The sequence below is a fragment of the Perca flavescens genome, chromosome 24 (genome assembly GCF_004354835.1).
Source record: "Perca flavescens isolate YP-PL-M2 chromosome 24, PFLA_1.0, whole genome shotgun sequence".
NCBI lineage: Eukaryota > Metazoa > Chordata > Actinopteri > Perciformes > Percidae > Perca > Perca flavescens.
This window is the reverse complement of record NC_041354.1, coordinates 12,024,711-12,048,502: the sequence shown is the minus strand read 5'-3', so window position 1 is coordinate 12,048,502 and position 23,792 is coordinate 12,024,711. Positions and strand designations below refer to the sequence as shown.

Genomic DNA, 23,792 nt, shown 5'->3' with positions numbered 1-23,792 from the left:
TCCTGGCTCTTTCATCCAGTTTGGAGCGACATCCTGACCCAGGGAGGGTCTGTGTTGTACTAAATACCTTCCACTTCTTAATAATAGACTTCACTGTGCTTCTAGGCACTGATAAAGCCTTTGAACTCTTTTGGTATCCATCTCCTGACTTGTGCCTGTCCACAACTTTATGAATGTGTGTGAATGGTGAATGGTTCCTGTACTACGTAAAAGCGCTTTGAGTAGTCTTTAAGACCAGAAAGAAGCTATGTAAATGCAGTCCGTTCACAATAGCTTTCTAGAATTTGAAACTTACAGTATAAGAATGACAAAAGACAGCAAACATTTTTCATAACTTTTTTGTTTGAGGTCATAATTTCTACATTTGAAGGTATGACAGATAGCAATCCATTTGGCTGTTTTATGGGGGAGCCGTCGCTCTGTTCCACCCGCCTAGCACTGTCCCAAATGCTCTTTTAAGTGCTTGTGTCCAGATCCTGTCTGCTCGCTGAGAGACAAATTGCCACCTCTGCTGTCCATCCAGGCAAGGGCACTAACTCTTCCAGTGGGATGACAAGCCTGCATGGCGTGGTCATTCATTAACGTGCGACAGTCCTGCGCCACCACCCACCCCTCCTTTCCGCTCCTCTCGAGTACCCCCACCTCCACGCTTCGATCTTTCCATCAGGTCGGGAGATCTACAGCCGACCGTCTGCCACCACAACCCTCCCTCCGCCCTATCCCCCACACCATCCTCACGGCTGTGAATTACGAGGTAGTCATAAAAGCTATTGTCCTGCATCAGAGCAAAGGGAGGAGGGGGTGGAGGGGTGAAACATAAGCGAGGGCAGTAGGAGAGGGAGATATGGGGAGAACATGAGAGGAGAGGAACAGAGGTTATTGCTAAGGCTAACACAATGAATTATGATTCAAAACATGTATTCAAAGTAACCATTTTCTTTCATATGAATCAACTTTTGCAGGTACTGAATGCGGGGTCAATATCCTAGGGATTTGCTCCAAAAAGCTCTTTGAGATGCACCTCTAAGAACAAGGCTTCTGATCATCTTTCCTTTGCTTTACGGGAAGCGGTGTATTCACTGTATTTGTTGTTTATGATTGGTCGAGACTATTGCCTCGCAAGAGCGTAGACATTAACGGGGTGCCACAAGTGAACTTTAGAGTGCTCAAGTTTAGAATGGCCCTTGTGCAGGACTGATGACGTGCCATGATGTGCCATGATGTCTCTCTTTCATGGGTGGGCCAAATTCTCTGGGTGGGAAAAGCAGAGAAAGGGGAGGTAACCTTGCTCCTTATGACCTCATAAGGAGAAGATTCCAGATCGGCCCATCTGAGCTTTCATTTTCTCAAAGGTAGAGCAGGATACCCAGGGCTCGGTTTACACGTATCGCCATTTCTAGCCACTGGGGGACCATAGGCAGGCTGGGGGAACGCATATTAATGTTAAAAAAAAACTCATAAAGTGACATTTTAATACATCCTATTCATGAAGTCAAACTAATGCACTAATGCTAGCAAGACTATCAAGTTTTGGGCAAGATGAATTCATGTTCTAGTCTTTGAATGTTTTAATGAACGTTGTAGCCTTTTAAAAAGGACTGGTATCACACAAAAAGAAAGCTCCCATCTTGCCTTTTTTATTTTTTGGGGTTTTTCCGCCTTTAATTTGATAAGACAGCTAGGTGAGAAAGGCGAGAGAGAGGGGGAAGACGTGCAGGAAATCGCCACAGGTCGGATTGGAATCCTGGACCTCTGCGTCGAGGCATAAACCTCTCAGTACATGTGCACCTGCTCTACCCGCTGAGCCAACCTGGCCACCCGTCTTGCCTTTTGATAGTCCGTTTTGCCAGGTGCTTTGCTGGGTGACACAGTTCCCAGCAAAGTCATTTTACGTGTGCATGGGGCTGCTGAGAGCTCGGCTGCCATATGCTCAGGTCACGTTTGGTTCAAGAATGTTTCTGGTGGAGCGTTTTTTACTACATCACTCTTGGCAGTGACAAAAATTGAAAACAAAATCTCACCAAGCGAAAGCTTAAGTGCCATGTTGAATCGGAGATTAGATTTGATGCGAAATGGTGTAGTAGGATATGAGGTGATCACCAGAGGAGGAGATGATTGGGAGTTGTTTATCATATACATTTAAATAAATCAATTAATGACTTTATATTGTATATATATTATATTGTATATTTGTATTTTGTCAACATCATCCAGTCCTGTTAACGCCCAAATTTTGACCAACATGCCATATAAACGGTGGTGCAAGTTATTTGACACTGTACAACTTCGAAAGGGATGTTGAATAATGTGACAAGGCATCCTGTGATTTTTGGGTGATTGCAACATTGTATCTTTATCGTTGTCAAATAATTATCTATCTTTGTAGTATACAAATAAATTAACACAAATTAACATAACAGCACACTGACACAACTGAAACAGTCTTGTATGCTGCCATTTAAGTTGATACATTAACTATTTAAAAGGGAAAAATACTGGTCTGGAATGAACGTCTGAAGACTTTAGGAAATCTGATAACGACGGGGAACGGGATAAGGAAGTAACCTTTTTAAATCCTATGTGTGCATATATATTTCATATTTTGCACGTGGCTGCTACTTTCATCCATAGAACAAACAGAAGGGCAAACACAGGCTTTAATTTCTACATCATTGGGATAAGAAGCACCAAATAGTGAAAAGGGCGAAGAGAGAGACAGAGCGAGTCAGAGTGCCCTGACATTAATCCTGTGACCCTTGAATGATTATGCAGAGCTATAAAAAGAAATAAAAGCCACTGATTTCGGCAGGAGTGGCTTTTAAGAGCTCAAGGTTCGGAGAGGCAACGTGGTATAAGATTTCCTGGAAACATTTATTGTATGTATTGTGCATCGCACGCACTCAAAATAGAGATCAGACCAATCAGTGTACAGATTGTTAAAGAAGTAAAAATGATCCTTGTGCCAAGTTGCCTTTGCAAGCCAATTAAGTTCATTTTGCTGTCATTCAGTAGAGCGTACAGCCCCTAGTTTGAAGTAGTTTCTAGGCAATGATGGCCCCAGCACCAATCAGTGACCATAGCTCTATAGGGAGCCTGCTGATGAGCTTTCATCAGTGCTGCTAGCCACTTGTCCCACATCTCTTTCTCTTCCTAATTATGCTGATGAATAAGGCCGTAATAGTGATCCGTCCTCGACTGATGAGTCCATGAGTTTGCCGTTATCGCCTCGTCTCGGGGGCGGGTGTGTAACGAATCACACAACTCAGGCAGAGTGCATTCGGGCCATCAACGCCGCTCTTTTTTTATTAGGATCATCTCTCCATCCTTGTCGTCCTCTCCACCCCGCATCCACCCCTCAGACCCACCCATCTCCTCCCGCACCAAATGTACTTTCTCACTCCGGTGATGGGCCGACTTGCTGAGCACGGGGAACAGAAAAATCGAGATGATCCCTCTTTTCTTTTTTGCCACACACACACACACACACACACACACACACACACACACACACACACACACACACACACACACACACACACACACACACACACACACCAAACACATGAAAGCCCTTAGATGCCCATGCAAAAAGCCAGCAGACAAATTGCACATTTAGTCAGCTAAAACTCTTATAGGTGAACATGTAAAATGCAGCGCACAGACATACAAAATCCCTGTGATAAACAACTCCTGTCCAACAGCAAAAAGCATCTTGGAGCTCTGCTGTATCAGATCGAAAAAAGCCTCACATTTGTAGGCAGAGCTTGAGAGCTAAGCCGAGGCTTTACCTCTTAAATGCCAATTAATCACTCAGCGCTTGGGAGAGAAATGCAGAGAGCCCCAATGGAAGCACATTTTCTTGGCATTTTTTTGACCAATTTATTGTTTCCAAAAAAAAAAAAGGAAGTTGATGCAACGTCGTTGTCACAGATTTCCAGGCAGATCAAATGAAGTGCCATTAACAATGTCATTACGAGGTCGTGTTCTTCTTTATACATACACATTAAACCCGTTTGAGTCGTGATTCACTTGGATCTCTCACCCGACTCATTACAGCGCCACACACACACCTCTGGCAACATTAGCTACTACTAGTCCTAGCCATCTTAGCTGCCAAAAGCTTTATGAGTAACAATTTCGTAAGCAACCACAACTCCACATTTCAACTCAAGCGACTGAGCGAGCAGAGAGACAGTCCGAGGTAACAGGTTATAGGAACTTCCCGACCCGCAGACTCAGTTGACTCAGACATGAGTTGTCGATGACTCATGAGTTCTCGCGTGAGTCAGTCAATCGCGCCAACCAGCCGGCTCTTGAGCGGATCTGTAGCAGACGAGCGAGTGAAGTCTCTCCTCGAGCTCAGGGTGAAGCAAATCCACAACAAAAGCCATTCTTTCACCTCTGAAATAACATACAATGTTCTGCACGTAGCCTAGCGAGTCTGAAACATTGCAAGCTCGCAGTAGGACTGAGTTTCCTTGGCGATTTAGCAATACTGACTCAAGTGACTCGCACAACCCCAATCAGTTTAGCGAGTGACTCAGAATAACCCGAATCCTTAAAAGGAATCGAGTTTGCCAGGACTAATACACAATACTTTATATGTAATAAATTCTTCAACTCAACTTTTTATCTTATTATTCACCTCAAATGCAGAGAGATTTTGGCTTTACTTAAGCCAAGCTAGTACTAGAGACTGGCCTTTACATCTAATTTCCCCTGTTTTTTTAAGTATATTCTATCACATTAACTGTTTTTTGATATGCTTCCATTGTAATTTGCTACTGCCTCTCTTAATACAAACACTTCCTCTGTGTTAAGCTGTTATGGATACATTTAGGATAATGTACATGTATTTAAAAAAATAAAAAAATAAATAATTTCTACTTTGCATGGTTTCTGTCGGTGTTAAGCTGCTCTCAATAAATTGCATAACCTCCTGCTCATGTTTCAAATTAAAAGCCTTTTAGTGGCTCAAAGAGCATAAACCTTTCCTTTCCTGGTAGCCTTTTTTAATGTAAATACATAAAAGAGCTTTGACACACTACAATTTATGTACTCTGTTCATACACAGGCCGAGCAGTAATTAGCGACAATGTAAAACATCTTTGTACGCTCTTCACATGCTCTTATACTTAACGGTATTTTAGTCTTCTCAGCCAGTTAAAAAGGTGGAAATCTAGCTCAGCCAGTAGGAGCATTCGCCCCATGTAAGCTGAGTCCTGCAGCGGTGTGGGTTCGATTCCGACCTGCTGGCCTTTGCTGCGTGTCATCCCCCATCTCCCTCCCCCTTTCATGTCTATCCACTGTAACTTGTAATAAAAGGGAAAAAGCCCCCAAAAAAATAATCTTTAAGAAAAAAAAAGTTCGAAATCGGAGCTGGTTGAGGCTTTTAATGTGAAACATCTGCAGAAAGTGTTGAGTTTCACTGACAGTTGCTCTACACCGACACAGATAGACTTAACCAAATGGAATTAATTAGTATGTGGAAGTAATATTTTTGATAAAAAAAAATAAAAAAAAGAAGATAGGTGAGTACTGGTGTTGTTCTGATAGAATTAATGCTGTGGAAAGGTAGATTGAATTGAATTTACCATACCAGGCAAGTCATTTCACCCCCCACAAATGTTTTTTTTATTCATTTGTTTTGATGTGGCCTTTATTGGTAACCCAGTAGGCTAAGGTATTATTTGAAGAGCTCTTAGTTGAGAATTTACAGGACGTGTATGAGCTCTTTGCAGTCATTTACATGCATCAGTTCCTGGTGCTCTGTGTAGCCTGTGACACAGCGCAGACAGCTGGCATGACAGAAGGTGCCGAACTGGGGAATAAAACAAATTGCCTTCATTTTCTTGGAGTGCGACCTCTTCAGGGAACACCGATGAACATTACACAACTGAAAAATAATGACTCGCATGAGGGCCAATGGAGTGAAGGTGGAGAGACAGAGAGATTGTGTTCAAGTGCTTTCTGCTGTCCTGAGCAACATTTTCAATTTCCCCCAGATAATGATGTTTTTTCGGGTAACCATCTATAGAAATGACTGTTCTTAGAGACAGAATGAGACCGAGTGAGCACAAAAAAATTGGTGGACATAAACAAAAACGGGCTGAAAAAAAATAACCACTCCATCAACAGGAAACGCCTTGCCCTCAGCCAAATGGCATTCATCTCAAGGTTTTCACTTTGAACTTTGCACGCACGCACGCACGCACGCACGCACGCACGCACGCACGCACGCACACACACACACACACACACACACACACACACACACACACACACACACACACACACACACACACACACACACACACACACACACACACACACACACACACACACACACACACACACACACACACACACACGGCAACTGGAACAGTCGAACTGGGGGAACAATAAATTCATTCAGTTCCCTATGCTCATGTTAAAGTCTCTTTCATCTTATGGCTGGAATGGCCACAGTATAGTCTCTTGAATGACAAAGAGATGTCCTGAATAAATAGACATGCAATTTCTGGGAATTCTGAATAAAGAGAGGAAGTTTGTGTTTGCACAAATGAGAAGCTTCACTGGAGCTATCATAATTCAGCATCCATAATTACAACAAAGTTGTGGATTTTTCCCCCCAGCCAATTTAACAGTTAAGACTAAGAAAACGCGCAATTTAAGGTAAAAAAAATGACTTGACTGGAAAACAAGCAGTCGGTCCCGTAGGAAACACTCTGTGTGTAAATGTGAAGCACTCCACTGTACAGCGCCTCCAAGCATGTTTACTCTAAAAAGGAAGAAGAAAAAAAAGAAGAAGAAAAAAATAAAAAAGAACAGTCTGTTGAGAAAGTAGCTGCTTAAGTGAAATCGACTTGTTAAATCCCATGAATAAATGTTTAGTCTCCAGCCTGCAAACAAGCCGCTGGTAGATAAATGGCTGCAGATCACCAAGATAATAGAGACAGAAAACAGCGACTAGTTTGCCTCGAGGCACACACACACACACACACACACACACACAAAAAAAGGAAAGCATCAGCAAACGGGGTTCGGTGGTACGAGTGACCAAAATGAAATGAACTTTTCAGAGTGCAAAGTGGGTAGCGTGGCGTTTCTTTCCAGCAGGGGGGAACATCTTGCTCCCGCGGTTGCACATTTTATAAAGAGCTGCATTATTCACACACCTAAAAAGCTGTCAAATGGGTGTGCTGTGTTTTATAAATGATACAATCCTTACAAGCAAAATCCGCAGTGGCTCCGGGAGGGGGGGTGGGGGGGCCTCTGACTTGAGGAGAACTTATCTGATCTTCACGGCAAAGCGGAGGTGGGTCTCCAGAGTCCCGTTTCCCCACTTCTCCATTATTAGCACTGCCAGCCAAAGAGATATTGTGCTCGGTGACAAATGGGAGTGGAGCGCTAGGGCGCAGACAGTGCGGGGGAGGTCCCCTCCATCTTCACCGCTGCTCCCCCACAATCCGAAAGCTCTGCCGCCGTGTCCTCCCTGATAACCGTAATTGTGTTTTAAAGCCCCTGATTAAATTTCACAGTCTCGAATGATATTGTTTTGCGATGAATCCTTATGAAAAATGCTTCACATTAGGCGATTATGGAAGCTGTGTAGGTGCTGAAGAAGGCAGCTAAAAAGGTGGAGGCTGGGATGACATTCATTTTCTTTTCTATTTTTTTTTTGCCTCTGAAGCTTCAATTGATACTAAATGAATCCCTGCCATCACTCTTCTTCTTTTCCTCCACCCGTCTGTCGCGCTCCCTCTCTGTCTTATAAACACACACAGACACACACTTTCTTTCTCTTACCAAAATACACCCACGGGTAACACAGCAATCATGATTAGGAGAACTTTCATAGACATTTGGCTCAGATCTAATAAAATAAAAAAAAGGCTTCAAACTAAACTTTTGCCTTATTCTTTACTATCATCATCTAAGTCTCCCATCCGAGTGTCACAGTACTTCTGGGAGGAGGCCGATTTTGTTTTTATATATATATATATATATATATATATATATATATATATATATATTTTTTTTTTTTAGAGGTGACACAAAATGCATTTAGGGCGAATGAGAAGCCAGCAAATTCAATAAGGGAGGCAAATGAAAATGGAACTGGAGACTCTGCACTTAAGGCGGGATGGGCTCACAGCCCTAATAAGCCCTCTTCTGTCACCACTTCCCTGCATCTAAATTAACCAGAGCCCCTCCAATCAGCGCAGGCAAACAAAAGAGCCAGCCAAAGAGATGAGAGCGCTGCTGAATACTAATCATGATAACGAATGGCAGCGGTCCTCAATGACCAACACTGGCGCGTGTGTGTGTGTGTACGTGTGTGTGTGTGTGGTTAGGAATTGGTGGAGAAACTATTATCATTATTATTTAAAAAAGTAATATCTAAATTTAGTTTCCAGGCAGTTACATTTCTACGTTTTGCCAAATAAAATCGCTAGCTCAAAAACGCCACTTTTCCCAATCAGGTGTTGTTGAAGTTTCATACTGGGCTTTCAATAGGTCCCAGTGAGCCAGAGGTCAAGCAACTCAGTCATCAAATAAATTGCCAGGTACAGTCTCAAAAGTACAAACAAGTCCAGAATTGCTGCCCCAGGTTGTTTTTTTTCCTCGACAGGAGGGATAGGTTGTTTTATAGTGGAGTTACCTCGACGGTATGCTGTGTTATTGGGCTGGATATAGTGCTTTGGTACAATTGTCATCCAAATAAAATTTAGAGGGCACTATGACTGAATCATAGGGGAGCCATCAAGACAATAAAACTGTTGAGGAAGCACATAACTTGAAATGTGGGCTATTATTAAATGTCCACTCTTGAGCCAGAAAAAAAAAAAAAGGTTCCTTTTAATGTGTTTTTGCTCGAAAACCTGCAGTGCACAAGCATATACACACAAACACTGTGTGTAACGCATGCATTTTGTAATTCAAATCACACTCATTACATATTTTCATGGAGCAAAATGCTTAAGAAGTGTCGAAAAAAGAGCTAACCCTCTACATTAAAAGTGACACCTACAATGGGCTAAATGGGCAATTTGTCATTTTCTGGCACAGAGCTGCAGCACTCATCCCTCCACTTGGGTAATTTGGGACACACCGGCACGCACACACACGCGCACACACACACACACACCAGCAAATCAACCATGACCAGAAAATTGCCTCCATCTGGTTCTACAGTATATATAGTGTGAGGTTTTGTGAGCCAATCCAGCTCCACTCCTCCCTTTTCCCAGACTCTACCTTTAGCTTACGTGACTTCTTCCACAGACGCAGCGTACACACACACAAATCCACGATCGACACTCTAATGGATCCGCGGCTTGGAGAGGATGTTACACAGCAGATCTCAGGACGGGCTCAGACTGAGGCGGGGCACTCAACAAAAAATAATGGACCTTAGAAATGTCATTAAAACACGCCAAAGTCAAGCAGCTCGGAGACGCCTGGGAGAGATTGCGGACAAAAATTGCGCACACACACACACACGCACACGCACACACAAACACAGTGCAAAGCATAAAAATACGTTGCAATGTCAGGAGGGTAGCATGTGCCTCGTGGCGAGACAAACAAGCAGACTCTTCGAATATAATTACCGTCAAATGAAAACCTCCCATCGTCAGGAGTATAAACCAAAGACAGACTTGTCTTTTAGCTTGATGACAGTGCAGTTTTTGGGTTATCAAATGTGTTTTTTTTTACAGCTTTTTAAAGAAGGGTTTAATAACCCCACGTGACCCCAATCTGTAGAGAAACGTATCATCCTTGAATCAAGAAGAGAGTGATGTCCTGTTATCAGAGGCTGGTTGGGTGTTATCCTGAATTACACAAGTTGAGGTTTTGTTCTCTTTAACACCAAAATGGTACTTAGATGTTGGAAATGCTGACTCATTCAGCCTCACCACCCACCACTTTTAGTCTGAACAGAAATGGGATAGTCTGAGCAAGATAACGCTGGTTATTTCTAAAATAGACAACGTTGGGTAGTTTTAAAGGTGTCTGACTTCAACTATTCACAGTGCAATTATTATAACATTCAGTCAGTATATTTTATATCTTTTTTTGGGACTTATTTCTTGGCATTCTTGCATTTTCTTGTCACTTTCTCTATACCCACATTTAGGATATATTCATGAATCACTTTATTTGCCTAATATTTGAGCAGCCTGTTTCAAAATAGTGCAAATTAAATTCTTAAAAAAAATTTGGCAACTTAAAGCTGGGGTAGGCGGTTTATTTTTGATGTCATTGCGCAAAAAGAATTCATAATAATCTTTCAGCATTATGTAACTTAAGCGGTCTGAGAGAAAAGACTTCTGCAACTACTTCTTGGCTCTGAATTTAGGCTTTAAGTCTAGCCGTCATGGGAGACTTTGGCCAATCACGAGTCATTTTCAGAGAGAGACGGCATTCCTATCGGCTGTTCTGCCAATGCAGAGCTGCGCTGGACAGCCAATAGGTAGGAACGGTATTTTTTTGTGCGTGTCAATAGTATGTTGTCCTTTTTTTTTATTACCGTAGCGAAAGACTCGATGCAGCTGACAATTCAAGGCTAAACTAGACAAGAGACTTTCACGTCAATCTATATACAGTACATTTAGGTACAAAGTTGTGTAACAAAGTTTATTGTCCAGGGAGCGGACACATGTCGGTAGAGCTGGTCTGCAGGGGTTAGCCTTGAGCTTAGCATGAACACCGGCTCGTTTGTCGGGTATATATTTGCACGTGCATGCAGCGGCGGAGTACGAATGACGTTTCCGCTGCATGCCCGTGCATTGGGAGAGGGAGAGCTGCAGGAAGAGGTCTCACTCTACTTCAAATTCTGCCGTTTTTTTTATTCGATTTATTTTTTAAATTGTGCTTCCTGCAGCTTGAAGGCCATTTAGGTTGAAGCTCTTTGTCTTGAAATAAGCTTTTCAGGCAGAACTACTCCCTTTGCTATAACGTCCACATCCTGACCTTCTGGCCCCCATCATGAACCTTATTAATTTGTTTGGAGCATGACATGATGAAATCATAGGTTTTGAGATAATTCAGGGAAACCGTTTGAATGTGCTGCCCCCCACTTTGTTGCAACAGATATCCATTCTCATGCGTCACTCCACAGTCTCTGCTGCTGCTGAGCTTGGTGTATGCTTGCTGGGGAGTGATTGAGTCACTCTGTGTCAGCTGACTGAACTTATCTCGGCACATCATTGTAAGTTGTTGACATTATTAGGACTGTCCTTCCTAGCTAGCCTATGCTAACTCCCTCAAGACATGACTGGCATTTAACAGGATTGAGAAGTTGGTTCGACTGGGGAGTTTCAGGAGGAGCCTTTTCATCGGCTATAATCAGGGCCGGCGATTGCTATAGGCGACCAAGGCGATTGCCTAGGGCGTCAAAAGTGTTGGGGGCGCCGTGTCGCCCTTAGGTCTACTTCCCATTAATAATAGAATTAGAATGACAAGCAAAATAAAACGTGTTTATTAAACATGATCATCCTAGGGCGCCCCCTCAGCCACACGTTTACTTGTCAACCTTTCATTACGCGACGTTTTCCGTCTCAGGTCAGACTCAAACACACGGAGCTCTGAAGCAGACCTGTGCGTCGCTTAGTGTCCTCTCTCTGGAGAAATAGAGACGAGCAGCGGCAAAGACACCAGGGGCGTCGGACCGGGGGTAAAACCAATACTGATTACCAGGGCCCAAGGGGAGAGAGGGCCCTTGAAAAGTCTGGAATATATTTTATTTTTATTTCCTAATAACATTTCATAATGCATATCAGATGAAATGTAAAGTTAGTGTATTGGCTGAATAACTTGGTTGATTGACTGACTATATTTTGTATACAAAAAGGGCTCACATATCATGTCAACATTATAGTTTTAGTTTTAGTAGAAACAGATGTTAACATTGTGGAACACATGGCCCTCAGTTTCAGAAACTGTCCCACCAGGGAGTGGCGTAGCATCAGACCCCTCATCCTCCTCTTTGGATTTGAGACAAGGTGAGCTTATATCAAAATTAAAGCAAACCATGTTTAGCCATTTTGACTGAAAGGTGTTTAGTAACACTAACATGTTAGTGTGTTTTATTATATTAGGTTACAATTAGGATAAGAGGTTAATATCAGATGTATCCTTCATAGAGAAAGATGAAGGAGAAGATTGAGGATGATGGGAGTGAAGACAGCAGGGAGCTCTGAGCACAGTGTGGAAATGAGAGATGAGGAACTGGAAAGTAAGCAGAGCAGTGCAGACTAGTTTTTGCCAGAGGATCCAGGACTATGGACGCGCTCTGCTGTGGGCATGCTGCAGCAGATGTGTCCCTATTTCTGCGTAGTTTTGTGTTTCCACCTCCGATGTAGAGCAGCGTACAGCCACTTCCCTAAACGGTCTCATTCAGAGACCAGCGTCCCAAACGGGGCTCTGAGTCTGTCAGGAGGTCTGAGATCTACCGTCTCAGCAGAGATATCACGTACTGCACAGCAAAGTATGGTGTGGGTGGATTATTTTCTGAAATATAGTGATTATTCTTGTAATAGCTTATTGTATTATCATTTTATTTTTCTCAAAATATCACGACTCCTCCAAACCTCAGAGAACACAGATGAGATATACTGTATTTTGAATGTGCACAAAGTTTTGAACATGAGCAGAAATCTTGCTCAAACACATCTGAAATATTACAGTCCAGGGGTTTATTAATTAATTAAAATGAATTAATGTATCATTCAGGTGAATCATTTTAATATGCACATTTAAGGAGGTTACTTCCTCAAAAAAAAGAAGCAAAAGTGGGAAGAGTAAATGATGCCTAAGCTACATGTGTTGTGACTCAGATATAATTAGAAAAGTCGATCTAAAGGAGAATAAATAGTTAAAAGCAATACAGAATGCCTGAGAGCCTTACTTAGCCTTTTTATATTTGGATTGTAATCTATGTTTCCTTTTAGATAAAGATATTTCCAGTATAAATTGTTTCAGAAAAAGGTAAACAAAAATAAGTGCATAAAAATTCACCAGAATGCAGGAAATTAAGTATTTAATGCTCAAAATGTTCAGGGGTTGGATCCCCAGAACCCTCCATCATAAGTCACCATGCACACAAATCTGGAAACAAAACACCGGCCTCTGGGTAGCCAGACCAGTTATGATTAGACCAAATGTTGGTGCCATCTAACTTACATGGAAGCTAGAAACTCAAATGAACATACATTGCTGCTGTATCGCTGACACAGCGCTGTGGACATTTGGCAATGCAAGTTCATGCAATGCAACTAGTGGGGGGAGGGGGCGGGGTCGCAAAACTCAATCTCGCCTAGGGCAACCAAGGGGCTAGAACCGGCCCTGGCTATAATACTGAGTATTATGGAGTAAGGGCCATTATTGTGCACTGGGGGTTCCGCCAGGTGTGTGGGTAGCTCAGTTGGCCAGGGGTCGGCTTGTATCAGCTAGTGAAAGTGAACCCTAGCATCAAAGAACGGTGCACAGGGCAGCAGACACTGCCCTGGGGGACTATTACCATTGCATTAGAGATCATTTTGCACTCCTTCCAGACATGCCACAGCCACTAATTGAGACAAACCCGAAGCCCCCTGGGTCTACACGTCAAAGGATTTAAACAAAAAAGCGCCAACGGCAGCACAGTGCCAACAGCACACCACTGATGTAAGTGAGCACGGACATGGCATTACAATGACTTCTGGGTGCAAAAGTGAGGGAGAAAAAAAAAGAAGGGAAATTGAAAATAAAGAGATGAGAAAATAAACTGTGGAGTCAGACATGGCATCCCAACGTGCATCTGCATCTCAATGAATGTCACCTTTTTTTTTTTTTTTTTTTTTTTTTTTTTTTAAACAAGACGTTTTTAAACACCTTTCTGTGTTATCTTGTCGGTTTCTTCAATGGAGACACTGAGCAACAACAGGCTGCATGCCATTGTGGTTCATTTGCCTGGGCACACAACTGGGAGCACTCAGAAATGTGCAACAAAGATGATTTCCGACGTAGCTTAGCATAGAAGTTCATAGCTATGAAAGGTCTGTGCAGATCTATGGGTTGCATTACATTACGTAACATTGTAGTTTTTTTGTGTTCACAGAGGGATGCTGGTGCTTTGGTGTTTCAACACTCCAAAACAGGGAGGGGTGGGAGGGGGGTAAAGATGAAAGAAAAAAAAAAAGCTAAACTTTAATTCACAAGCAGACTGAAGGGCTCGCTTGCTTCGCACATCCACAACTGCAGCATTTTCTGGGATAGAAAAGCAGCGTTTGAAGCCGGGAGATATGTTTTAATCATTTGGCGCCTTAATGATGACACTGAATTCATTATTAATGGGCCCTATCCTTCTACTCTCCCTCTTCCTCATCCTCATAACAGTCCGGAGTGAGAGTGGGAATTAGCATTAGTCGCTTTTGCGCTATTTGATCTTTCTGTAATTACACCCCTTTTTGGAGATCACACCACAAGCTTTATGTTAAATAAAGAGGCCTTGGAAGTAGGTTTTTCTTTTTTTTTTTTTGTACAAATTCCACACACAATTACCATTGTTCCTTTTTCCACCCGTATCTTTTTTTTTTACAAGGAGGGAATGAGAGTTCTTTCAAACCTGACAGGGAAATATATATAAAGTTCCCTCTAAAGTGCGGATTTGAGTTGAATGTGAGGTGGAAAAAGGTTGAAAATGGAGGCAAACATGGGTGCATAAAAAGGCGACATCAGTCATCTGTCTTCATGTGAGCTGCAGTGCTGTATGGATTCTCCTTTAAGGTGTGTGCCTTTATTTTTTTTTCCAAATAAGCAAAGGGTATAATATCTTTGATGTGCTGGATCTTTATTCTCTCCACTGAGGGGATTTACTGTACAGATCAAATCCACACTTCTGAAATTTAAAAAATAACTGAAAGTAGCTCAAACTTGCAGACTTTTTACATTTGAAAATGTTATATTTACTTGAGACACTTAGTGCTGTTAAATAAAACCATATTGTATCTATGTTTATCTAGATAACTATATGCCTTGACACTGTAGTAGATGTCAGAGCTATTTGGGCCCCGTTTACACGACTCGTGGGTGAAAACGACAAAATATTTGATCAGATGTGCCTTTCGTTTAGATGGTGACGGCATTTTTGGGGCTTAACAACGCTAAAAAGTTGAAACCACCCTCCAGAGTGGAAATCTTAAAAACGCTCCACGTTTAGAAGGGTAAACGTCTAAAAGGGTAAAAAGGGTAAAAAGTCTGCGTTCACTTCTGATGTTTCAACACCAGTCTCTATTGTTGTGGTGGCTTGCGACCCACCCTTTATTTTGTTACATTAATGAAAATATACAATATATTATCATATTATCAAAATAATATATATATATATATATTTATATAAAATATATATACCATGGCCACTCCGCCATTGGGTATCCACAGCGTGCCTATACTTGGTCCGGATGGCTTTCAGCTTTAATGACATCTGACTTTTACAGATGGTGTCTTTCTCGTGTGGATATGATGTCCCTCCAGGTACAGGATACTGCTGAAGAAATTCGGTCCATTGTCTATGTATTTTGACTGGCAGGACTCCCAGTCCACGCCCAGTTGTGCATTTGTGGCTTTGTGATCTAAGCTTGTTTGGAGCAATAACTCCAATAACCTCCTCGTCTGTCCAGACAAAACCAAAACGCTCGTCTAAACGCGCAATAAAAAGTGATAACGCAACGCCACTTTTGCGTTTTCTCTTCAGATCGTTTCCGTCTAAACGTAGCCTTGGATTCCCACCCATCATCACTTTGCAAATCTCCTTAAACACGGAGGGAAAAAAAAAGTCTCCATTTCTTTTGCTGATTTAGCTGAGCACAGTGACTGTGAGCCGGTAAATCAATAGTCATGCTCTAAATATGAAGATGCACATGGGGTTAATTATAATAAAGTCTATTAATCAATTCATCTCAGCAGCAACCGCTGTTGCAAATTTGGCCTAAATGCATTCAAAATACAAACATGCTGTAATTATTGGGTTGCCGGGGTTGTGAAACCATGGCAGCGTCACTACAAGGAAAGCAAACTAGCAAAGCAGGTGAGAAAGGCAGAGGGGTTAGAGGAGAAAAAAGGGGGATGGTAGAGCTGGAGCTTTGTTTTCTGCACACGAGCACGGGGTGGTGGGTGGGTGGGGGGCATTGCTGGCAGATGGGAAGTTGGAGTCAGAGCTCTCTTTGGGGCACGCTGAGCCATTTGGCCCCCATCCAAATGGGCAATTTCACAGGGTAGAAAATAAAAGTAAAAAAAAGAAAATTGCTCACAAACAAAGCAAAAGTTAAGCAAAGAAAGAGGGGGAAACTAGATGTGGAAACCATCTCATACACGCCACCTCATCAGCTCTTAAGAGTCTTATGGTGGGTATTACCACCACTGGTGTGCAGTATGGGGTAATTAGCACTGCGGTTTCTAGCGAGCCATGTTATATGAATGCACACAGTCCATGTGTTGTGCATGTCGGTTACAGGTTATAAAGGCTTATGAGAAGCTGCAGGAGCATCATGGGGGGGGGGGGGCCGAGCAAGTCGATCTCAGGGGAGTTTCTTTAACACAGATTACTTCATATCCCTGCTACTATACTACACAGCTGTATGGACACTGACTCCACAGCCAAATTGAATTCCATGCTTTCTGTGGACTCCCACTGTGTAGCGAATCCACTGAGGGATAAAGCAACAGTGAAGCTGTTGTTTAATGTATTGTGCGCAGTGAGAAATATATTCTCACTCGGGCACGTACAGTACATCCCCTCTAGATATGGTGGAAAGTGGCTGCAAAATTAATTATAAATAAGTACATTTCATCATACAATGACTCTAAGCAAATGTGCTTTATTATCTTCACTGGGAAGGGAGAACAATCTGCCCGTCTAATTGTGACCTTTTTTTTTTCCTTTTTTTTTTGGGTACCAGGCAGAGGAGTGGAGGGAATTAAGAGGAACAGCACTGATCCATATGCATGGTTGGATCTGGCTTAATAGCAGCGTCAGGGTGCATAGGGATCAGATGGAAGGCGAGCGACGTGAGGCAACCATCCTGAGGATGTGCTGAAAAGGAGATGTGTGGCCAGACAGTCTCCTTAAGTTTCTGGAAAATAAGTGAAATTCAGAGATGTAGATAATGCGTCCCGTACATAAATTATGAAAGGAACACCTTTCTGCACCCAGAAAGGATTGTTTGAAGATGCGATCGATTATATTTCCCACCCAGCATTTCCAGTTAGATGAAGAAAAACATCCTTATAGAGGCACAGATCTATTTAACTCCATCAATGCCTCATTCGTGCAAGATTATAAAGGACACTGATCATGTCAAATCTTCACCTCACGGGAAACAAACAAACACTGGAGAACAGGTGAGCACACTAAAGCAGTTTCTCATGAAATAAAAGGAAAGAAAGAACTATAACAAGAGAAAATACATGTCTGCACATATTTTCTTTATGATCCTGTCGGTCCAAGTTATTTGTTATCTAGTTGCAGTCTGTGGTTTGCAGGAAAAAAAAAGGCATCTGTTAGTGCGGTTTGAGGAATGACAGAGAATTTCATGAGACGTCCATGGTAGAAGGGAAAAAAAAGAAAGAACACGCAGAAGGGATAAAGGGACAAGGCTAAAGGTCCATTTAGGCCTCTCTGTCTTCGTAGGGGTGGTCAAAATGGAAGGCGCCCTCCTGCTTTACCAGCTTAGGGTGTCAGCATGCCCTTACAACTCTCAGGAGTCCTTTGTCACCGTGTTCAGACTCTATAAAATGCTGCTTATTGCACTAAACCTGTCATGCGCTTTAATATGGATCACAGTTTGATCCTCCACCATCAATCACAAAAAAAAACACCACGGCAAAGTCAATGGCATAAGAGCCCAGGATGAATCTCTGCTGTCCAACGTTCTCAAGAACTGATGGTTTTAACTCATCGGTGAGTGCAGCTTTCCATCCCCCAAAAAGTTGCAAAGGGTGGTCAAGAACTGCAAGACACAGGGCTTTTGTTTTACACTCAAGTTAATTTGGTTCCTCTTTGAAACGTCCGACACAGAATTGCCTGCAGGAGAAACACAGGATGGATGTAGGATAAATTGCAATGCCCACAGGAGAGCAGTGTAAAGCGGGCAGATCGATGCCAGAAAAGAAGCCCCAGGCAAAATACAACAAAGGGTGGGGGGGGATGCAGCAGAGGCATCCCGGTGGCTTGGCAGTATAGGGCACATCCCACGTGGTCAGTCCATGGTGGGATTGTGCCGAGGATTGGCAGCTTCTCGAGCATTCGTCTTTGTTCTTTGGCTGTTATTGAGAGGACATACGTGTTGGACATGATTTTCTTCTTCCACTGGCCATTGGGAGATGCTCTAAAAAGATTTAGCTCCATTCGTGCTGGAAGAACAGTGCTCTTTTCCTGGTTTTCCTGCCATAAATACTAAATCCGGCAAATTTCCTCCAAAATCTGACACAAGAAAATGCTGTGTAGAGACTCGAAAAGGCGTCCCGCTCTCGGCTTCACGGTCTTGTCTACAACAAACATGTCCTACGTGGTCAGTTTCTAAATTAGAGAAGCGGAGGGACACGACACGAAACTAAGTAAGGGAAGACGGAGACAATACCTTTTTTCTGCAAGTACAATACCTTTTCCTTTACTCACTCGGCAATATTTAAACATTCAGTACATCCGCCAAAGTGCTGTCACCATCTCATTCATCCTTGGTTATTTCGTTTCTTGGAACACTTGGATTTCATTCCTGACCTCCATCCCTAATGAGAGCTTCTCTCTGATTACCATCTTCCCTGTAACTCTACAGGGTTTCTACAGGTTTCACCAAGTCAAATTAAAGACTTTTTAAGACCTTGCGTTTTTAAGACGAGGTCCGATGTCAGAGTGCGTAACAATGTCTGAAACAATTCCCCGAGTTTCTTATTGGTATTACAGGACTGGTGTCTAGATTGGCTGCAATATAACTTGCATATTGGTGCTAGGGCTGGGACGATTCGCCGACGTAATCGATTACGTAAATGAGTCAACACAAATAATTTGCGTCGCCGCGTCACTAAATAAAATAAATGAAACTTGCGTGCAAATTAATTAATGTAATGCGGAACTAATGTAATGCAGAATTACTGTAATGCGGAACTACTGTTAGATATGCGGGTTCTAGGGACACCTAATCTGTAGCCCCGCCTTAGCTCTGAAGCTAGCCGAGCTCCTCCGCCTACGTGCAGTCTATTGTCAGGTCGACGGTCCAGTGATTGAGTCAGAGATAGCAGCACGAAAGCACGAGTATGGCGAGTGGTGGCGACCCACAAGAGTTAGAGGACCCGCTGGCCTCTTTAAGATCGCAAGTTTGGGAAAACTTCGAGACTCCTGTGTCATGTCCTCTCGTCTCATGCCGTCCGCGCCTCAAAAACTTTGGTCTTCGGGTCAGTTCCAGTGGTAGGCTACAGGCGAGAGAGTGGTCGATAAGACGAGGACTGTGTGTCGGCGTTGTTGAGCAGGTGTTGGGTATGCGAGTGGAAATACATCTAACATGCTAACGCATATCCGACGGCATCACATGTGCCAATCGCTGGAACAAGAACAAAAAAAAAAAACTGTCCAACTTCTCCTCCCTACAGTGCTTAACCAGCCTGTAGATACAAATAATTAAAGGGAAAAGAGCTTGGATGTTAAACAAGAGCTTATTCATTATTTTTACCTACTACGGTTATAGAAAGCAAATACAGGCTACTCTTTTTGCACTTGCTCTGTTTACTTTAAGTTTTTATTTTTGTATTCCTCCTGAAAGTGACTTTATTTTGTGGTTGGATTGATAGCCTACATCTGGCTTCAGGTTGCACTACAAATTCATTTTACTCGAACAGTGCAGTGTTAAACAATTTGAATAAATAGAGATTTGAACCTTATTGAAAAAATGTTTGTGTAAATTGTTCATAATTGAGCAATGGGAAAATAATCGCTAATCGGAAAAATGAATCGTTAGATTAATCGACTAAGCGAAAAAAATAATCGCTAGATTAATCGTTTGGGACAGCCCTAGTTAGTGTCATTTGTAGTTGTAATACAGCAAATTATAATTGGACTAGCAACAGAAAGAATTACAACACCACAGAACTAAAAAAATAAATAAAACATTGTGAAGCGCTCCGGGAACATTTCAATGAGCATTAGAGGACGGGAAATTAAGACCCGTTTAAAATGATTTAAGACCTAGAAGACCATACTTCAGCGAATTTAAGACCCTGCTCTAGACAGTAGGGCATCAAACAGTGCAACAAAAAATTGTTGTAAAAGAAAAAGAGTGACCCTGACGGATCTCCACCGCTTCTCCTCAAGATTGTATGTGACAGTTGTCCCTCAGCCAGTGCTTCTCCTACCATGGCTTGTGTCCCTCTCCCAGGGCGATGGTAATGCGGCCGCCAAGACAGGGACAAAAAGGCAACACCTGACTCCTGACGTGCAGGAACAAGTGAATCTTTTAGCAGCTCAGTCTGTTAGAATTGCATGTATGATTTATACAGCTAATGAGGACGGCTATTTGGGGAAAGCAGGGAGAGGCGATGTGAAGACAGTGAAGCTGGTACTTTAAAGTGCCCATATTATACTCATTTTCAGGTTCATAATTGTATTTGAAGGTTGTACCAGAATAGGTTTACATGGTTTAATTTTCAAAGAACACCATATTTTTGTTGTACTGAACGGCTCTCTCTCACTGCTGCAGCTCCGCTTTTCACCTGGTCTCTGTTTTAGCTACAGAGTGAGACCTCTTTTCTTCTTCTTCTGTACTATCTTTGAATGCACTCGCACATGCTCAGTAGCTCAGATGTAGATCATGTCAGCTAGCTAGCTCCATAGACAGTAAAAGAAAAGTTGTTTCTCCAACTTTGGTCAGTTACAAGGCAGGGGTTAGCTGGAAGACTTCTTCTAAACGAGGGCACACATGTAAGTAGTTCTTTTGTAGATTCTGGTGAACTTGTGTGTGTTGTAGCAGTGCTTTGCTAGTGAGAATGAGGTAGCATGCTAGCGTTAGCGTTAGCATGCTATCGCTAACGGTTGCGGTTAGCCAGCTTGTTTCGGCTTGTGACGTAGAAAGCCCTGCAGATTTTGAACAGCTCACACTGAAGGCAGGACACATTCAGAAACCGTATGTCACTCAAAATGACAGCATGGATGGATTTTTATCAAAAGTTTGTATGTGTGTGGAAGCACCAGAGACACAAAATGGGCAGCACGGTGGCCCAGTGGTTAGTGCTGTGGCCTCACAGCAAGAAGGTTCTGGGTTCAAATCCAGGCCTTTCTGTGTGGAGTTTGCATGTTCTCCCCGTGTCTGCGTGGGTTTTCTCCGGGTTCCCCCACCACTAAAAATATGTTCCCCTCCCCCTCCCTAACTAGCTGATGTGTGGTGAGCGTTCTGGCGTCTGGCGTCGTAAGGCGTTGTATGGCTGCCGTGCATCACCCAGATGGGTGCTACACATTAGTGGTGTTAGAGAGCAGTCCCCACCCCCCCCCCCAAATGCGCTTTGAGTGTCTATGATAAAGCGCTATATAAATGTAATAAATAATAATAAATAATAATAACATGTAACATATGATTTTTTCATAATATGGGCACTTTAAAACACGATGTTAAAAACCTGTAACAAAGGAAAGCGTTCTCTGCTATTATTCTGACTGGAGTTGGAAGGTCCACCTCCCCACCCTCTGGGTAACACTAAAATGGCAAAGATTAACTGATGCCGAGTTCATGACCCAAAAGCTACCCTTTACAAATGCGATACACTTTAGCTTATGCCCTCTCACGTGACAACAACAACAAAAGTATAGCTGTTACATAAAACATAACACAACCACTACCAAAAACGTACTCCTCGCAAGAAGCCTCTCTTTTCAGAGTGCGAGCAAAAATGTAATTAATGGGTAAACAGGACTTTTCACAGATATTTGATCCCTCTATTATAGCAACGCAGGAGATTAATTTGCCATGGAAGCTTCAAAAGTTGAGTTCCAATTTTGTGACTTAATTGAAAGGCCCTATTAAATCTGTGGGTGTACAAACACGTCAAAACACAAGCATTTTTAGGGCAGGAAATGGCAATGTTTTTTTGCAGTGTGCTAATAAAATACATCCCTAATTTACAAAGAAAAATGCCATAATTCATCTACTGAGGGAGTTAATATTGGGAGGCGGACTGTCCAATTATTTATGAAAATAACTTTAAAATATACATAATTTGGTGGTGTTTTGATGATTGTTTTTCTGCTTAATTTACCTGATAAGAGTGGAAATGAAACAAGTGGCCAAAGTGCAAGTTCTACACCGGTGTATTGGTTATTGAGCATGCCATTAAATATTTAGACTGTCGCGCAATCATTCTGACCTGTGAGGTTGCGCAGGCCCAGTTGCCTCAGGCCGTAGTACCCGTCCCGCCTGTAGTTGAGGAAGATGGCCAGAGAGTAGCGTCCCTCGTACAGCTTGGTGCCACGGACGATCCGCAGGTTCTCCAGCGGCAGGTAGTCGAACTGATTTAGAGCCACCAACACGTAGCCGGTCACTTCTCTGATTGACTGCATGAAAAAAAACACAGTATATTCAATATGTAGTCTAAGGCTCAGATTCCATGGCTACAGGTTTCAAGGAAATGCTATCCTGATTGTTCTGAAATGCATATTACTTTTCCACTCCCCCCCCAACACAAAATGATGTCAAACACAAAAGTGACACAACAAAGGAAAAAGCAGCTCAGTTTCCCAAGAATTACTATATTGGACTCTAACGCCAGAGTTAATTTGCCAATGTAGAAAATAATATACCAATCATGTTGCTATTTACAATTTCCTTTTTATTAACTACAACCACAATCGTGGCCGGGTTGGCTCAGTGGGTAGAGCAGACGCACATATATTTAGAAGTTTATGCCTAAACGCAGAGGTCCAGGTTTAGACTCCGACCTGTGACAATTTCCTGCATGTCATCCCCCCCACCTCTCTCCTTTCTCACCTGTCCTGTCCATTAAAAGGCAGAAAAGCCCAAAAAGTAATCTAAAAAAAAAACTATAACCATAATCTTTTCCTAACCATGACCAATTGTTTTAGGTGCCTAACCCTAACCAGATCGTATGTGCGATAGCTACAATCTTTCCCTAACTTTACCCACTGTACTGTAGTTGTCAAGTGCAAATATTGGAATTAATCTTAACATAATTCGGGGTTTTGCAGAATCGTCCAATACGAACGTTCTTTATCTGGTGATAGAGTTAGGCAAAAGAAACAATCAAAAACTTTAAACTCTTAATAGAAAATGATTGTCAAATCTCTCATGTCAGGGATCTAAACAGTTGTTGAGGAAAAACTCAACTGAATACACTATCCACCACCTCCCCCAACTCTTCATTTTCAATGCCAAACGCCATGTCTGCGAATTCACTAAAGGCGGTGACACGTTCCCTCTCATTTTCTGTGCAAGGAGCATGTTATTTGCATTTTGAAATGTCAAGCTCATGAAATATTTGGATATAAAGTCCAAAGTGATTGAAATGTCAGCTCAATTGAAGACTGATTACACGTCTCCTCTAATGACAGTCTCTCAGCTGTTCTTAGAGGCTTAAGAGGCCATGCTACTAGCAAATATGACCTTTGTGAAGCCAATCATACCTTTAAAAGGAAATATTTTCAAATCTAAATAATGTGCATTTGTAGTTGTATTTGATATTATATATCCTGTAGGTGAAAGATGTCATATGGGAACTCTTAATCAGGTGTGACTGGATTCCTCAGAGAC

At 42.4% G+C, this 23,792-nt stretch overlaps 1 protein-coding gene across 5 annotated transcripts in view; it reads right to left on the bottom strand.

Moving 5' to 3' along the window:
• LOC114550836 (receptor tyrosine-protein kinase erbB-4) overlaps nt 1-23,792 on the bottom strand; it is a 269,352-nt gene that overhangs the window by 81,569 nt on the left and 163,991 nt on the right. For all 5 annotated transcript variants that reach the window (XR_003691760.1, XM_028571747.1, XM_028571751.1 and 2 more), the window contains one exon: nt 22,393-22,579. Coding sequence is in view for 4 of the 5 variants with exons in the window: in XM_028571747.1 (XP_028427548.1) it covers nt 22,393-22,579 (187 nt within the window). In the remaining variant the exon portion in view is untranslated. The remainder of the gene's footprint in view (nt 1-22,392; nt 22,580-23,792) is intronic.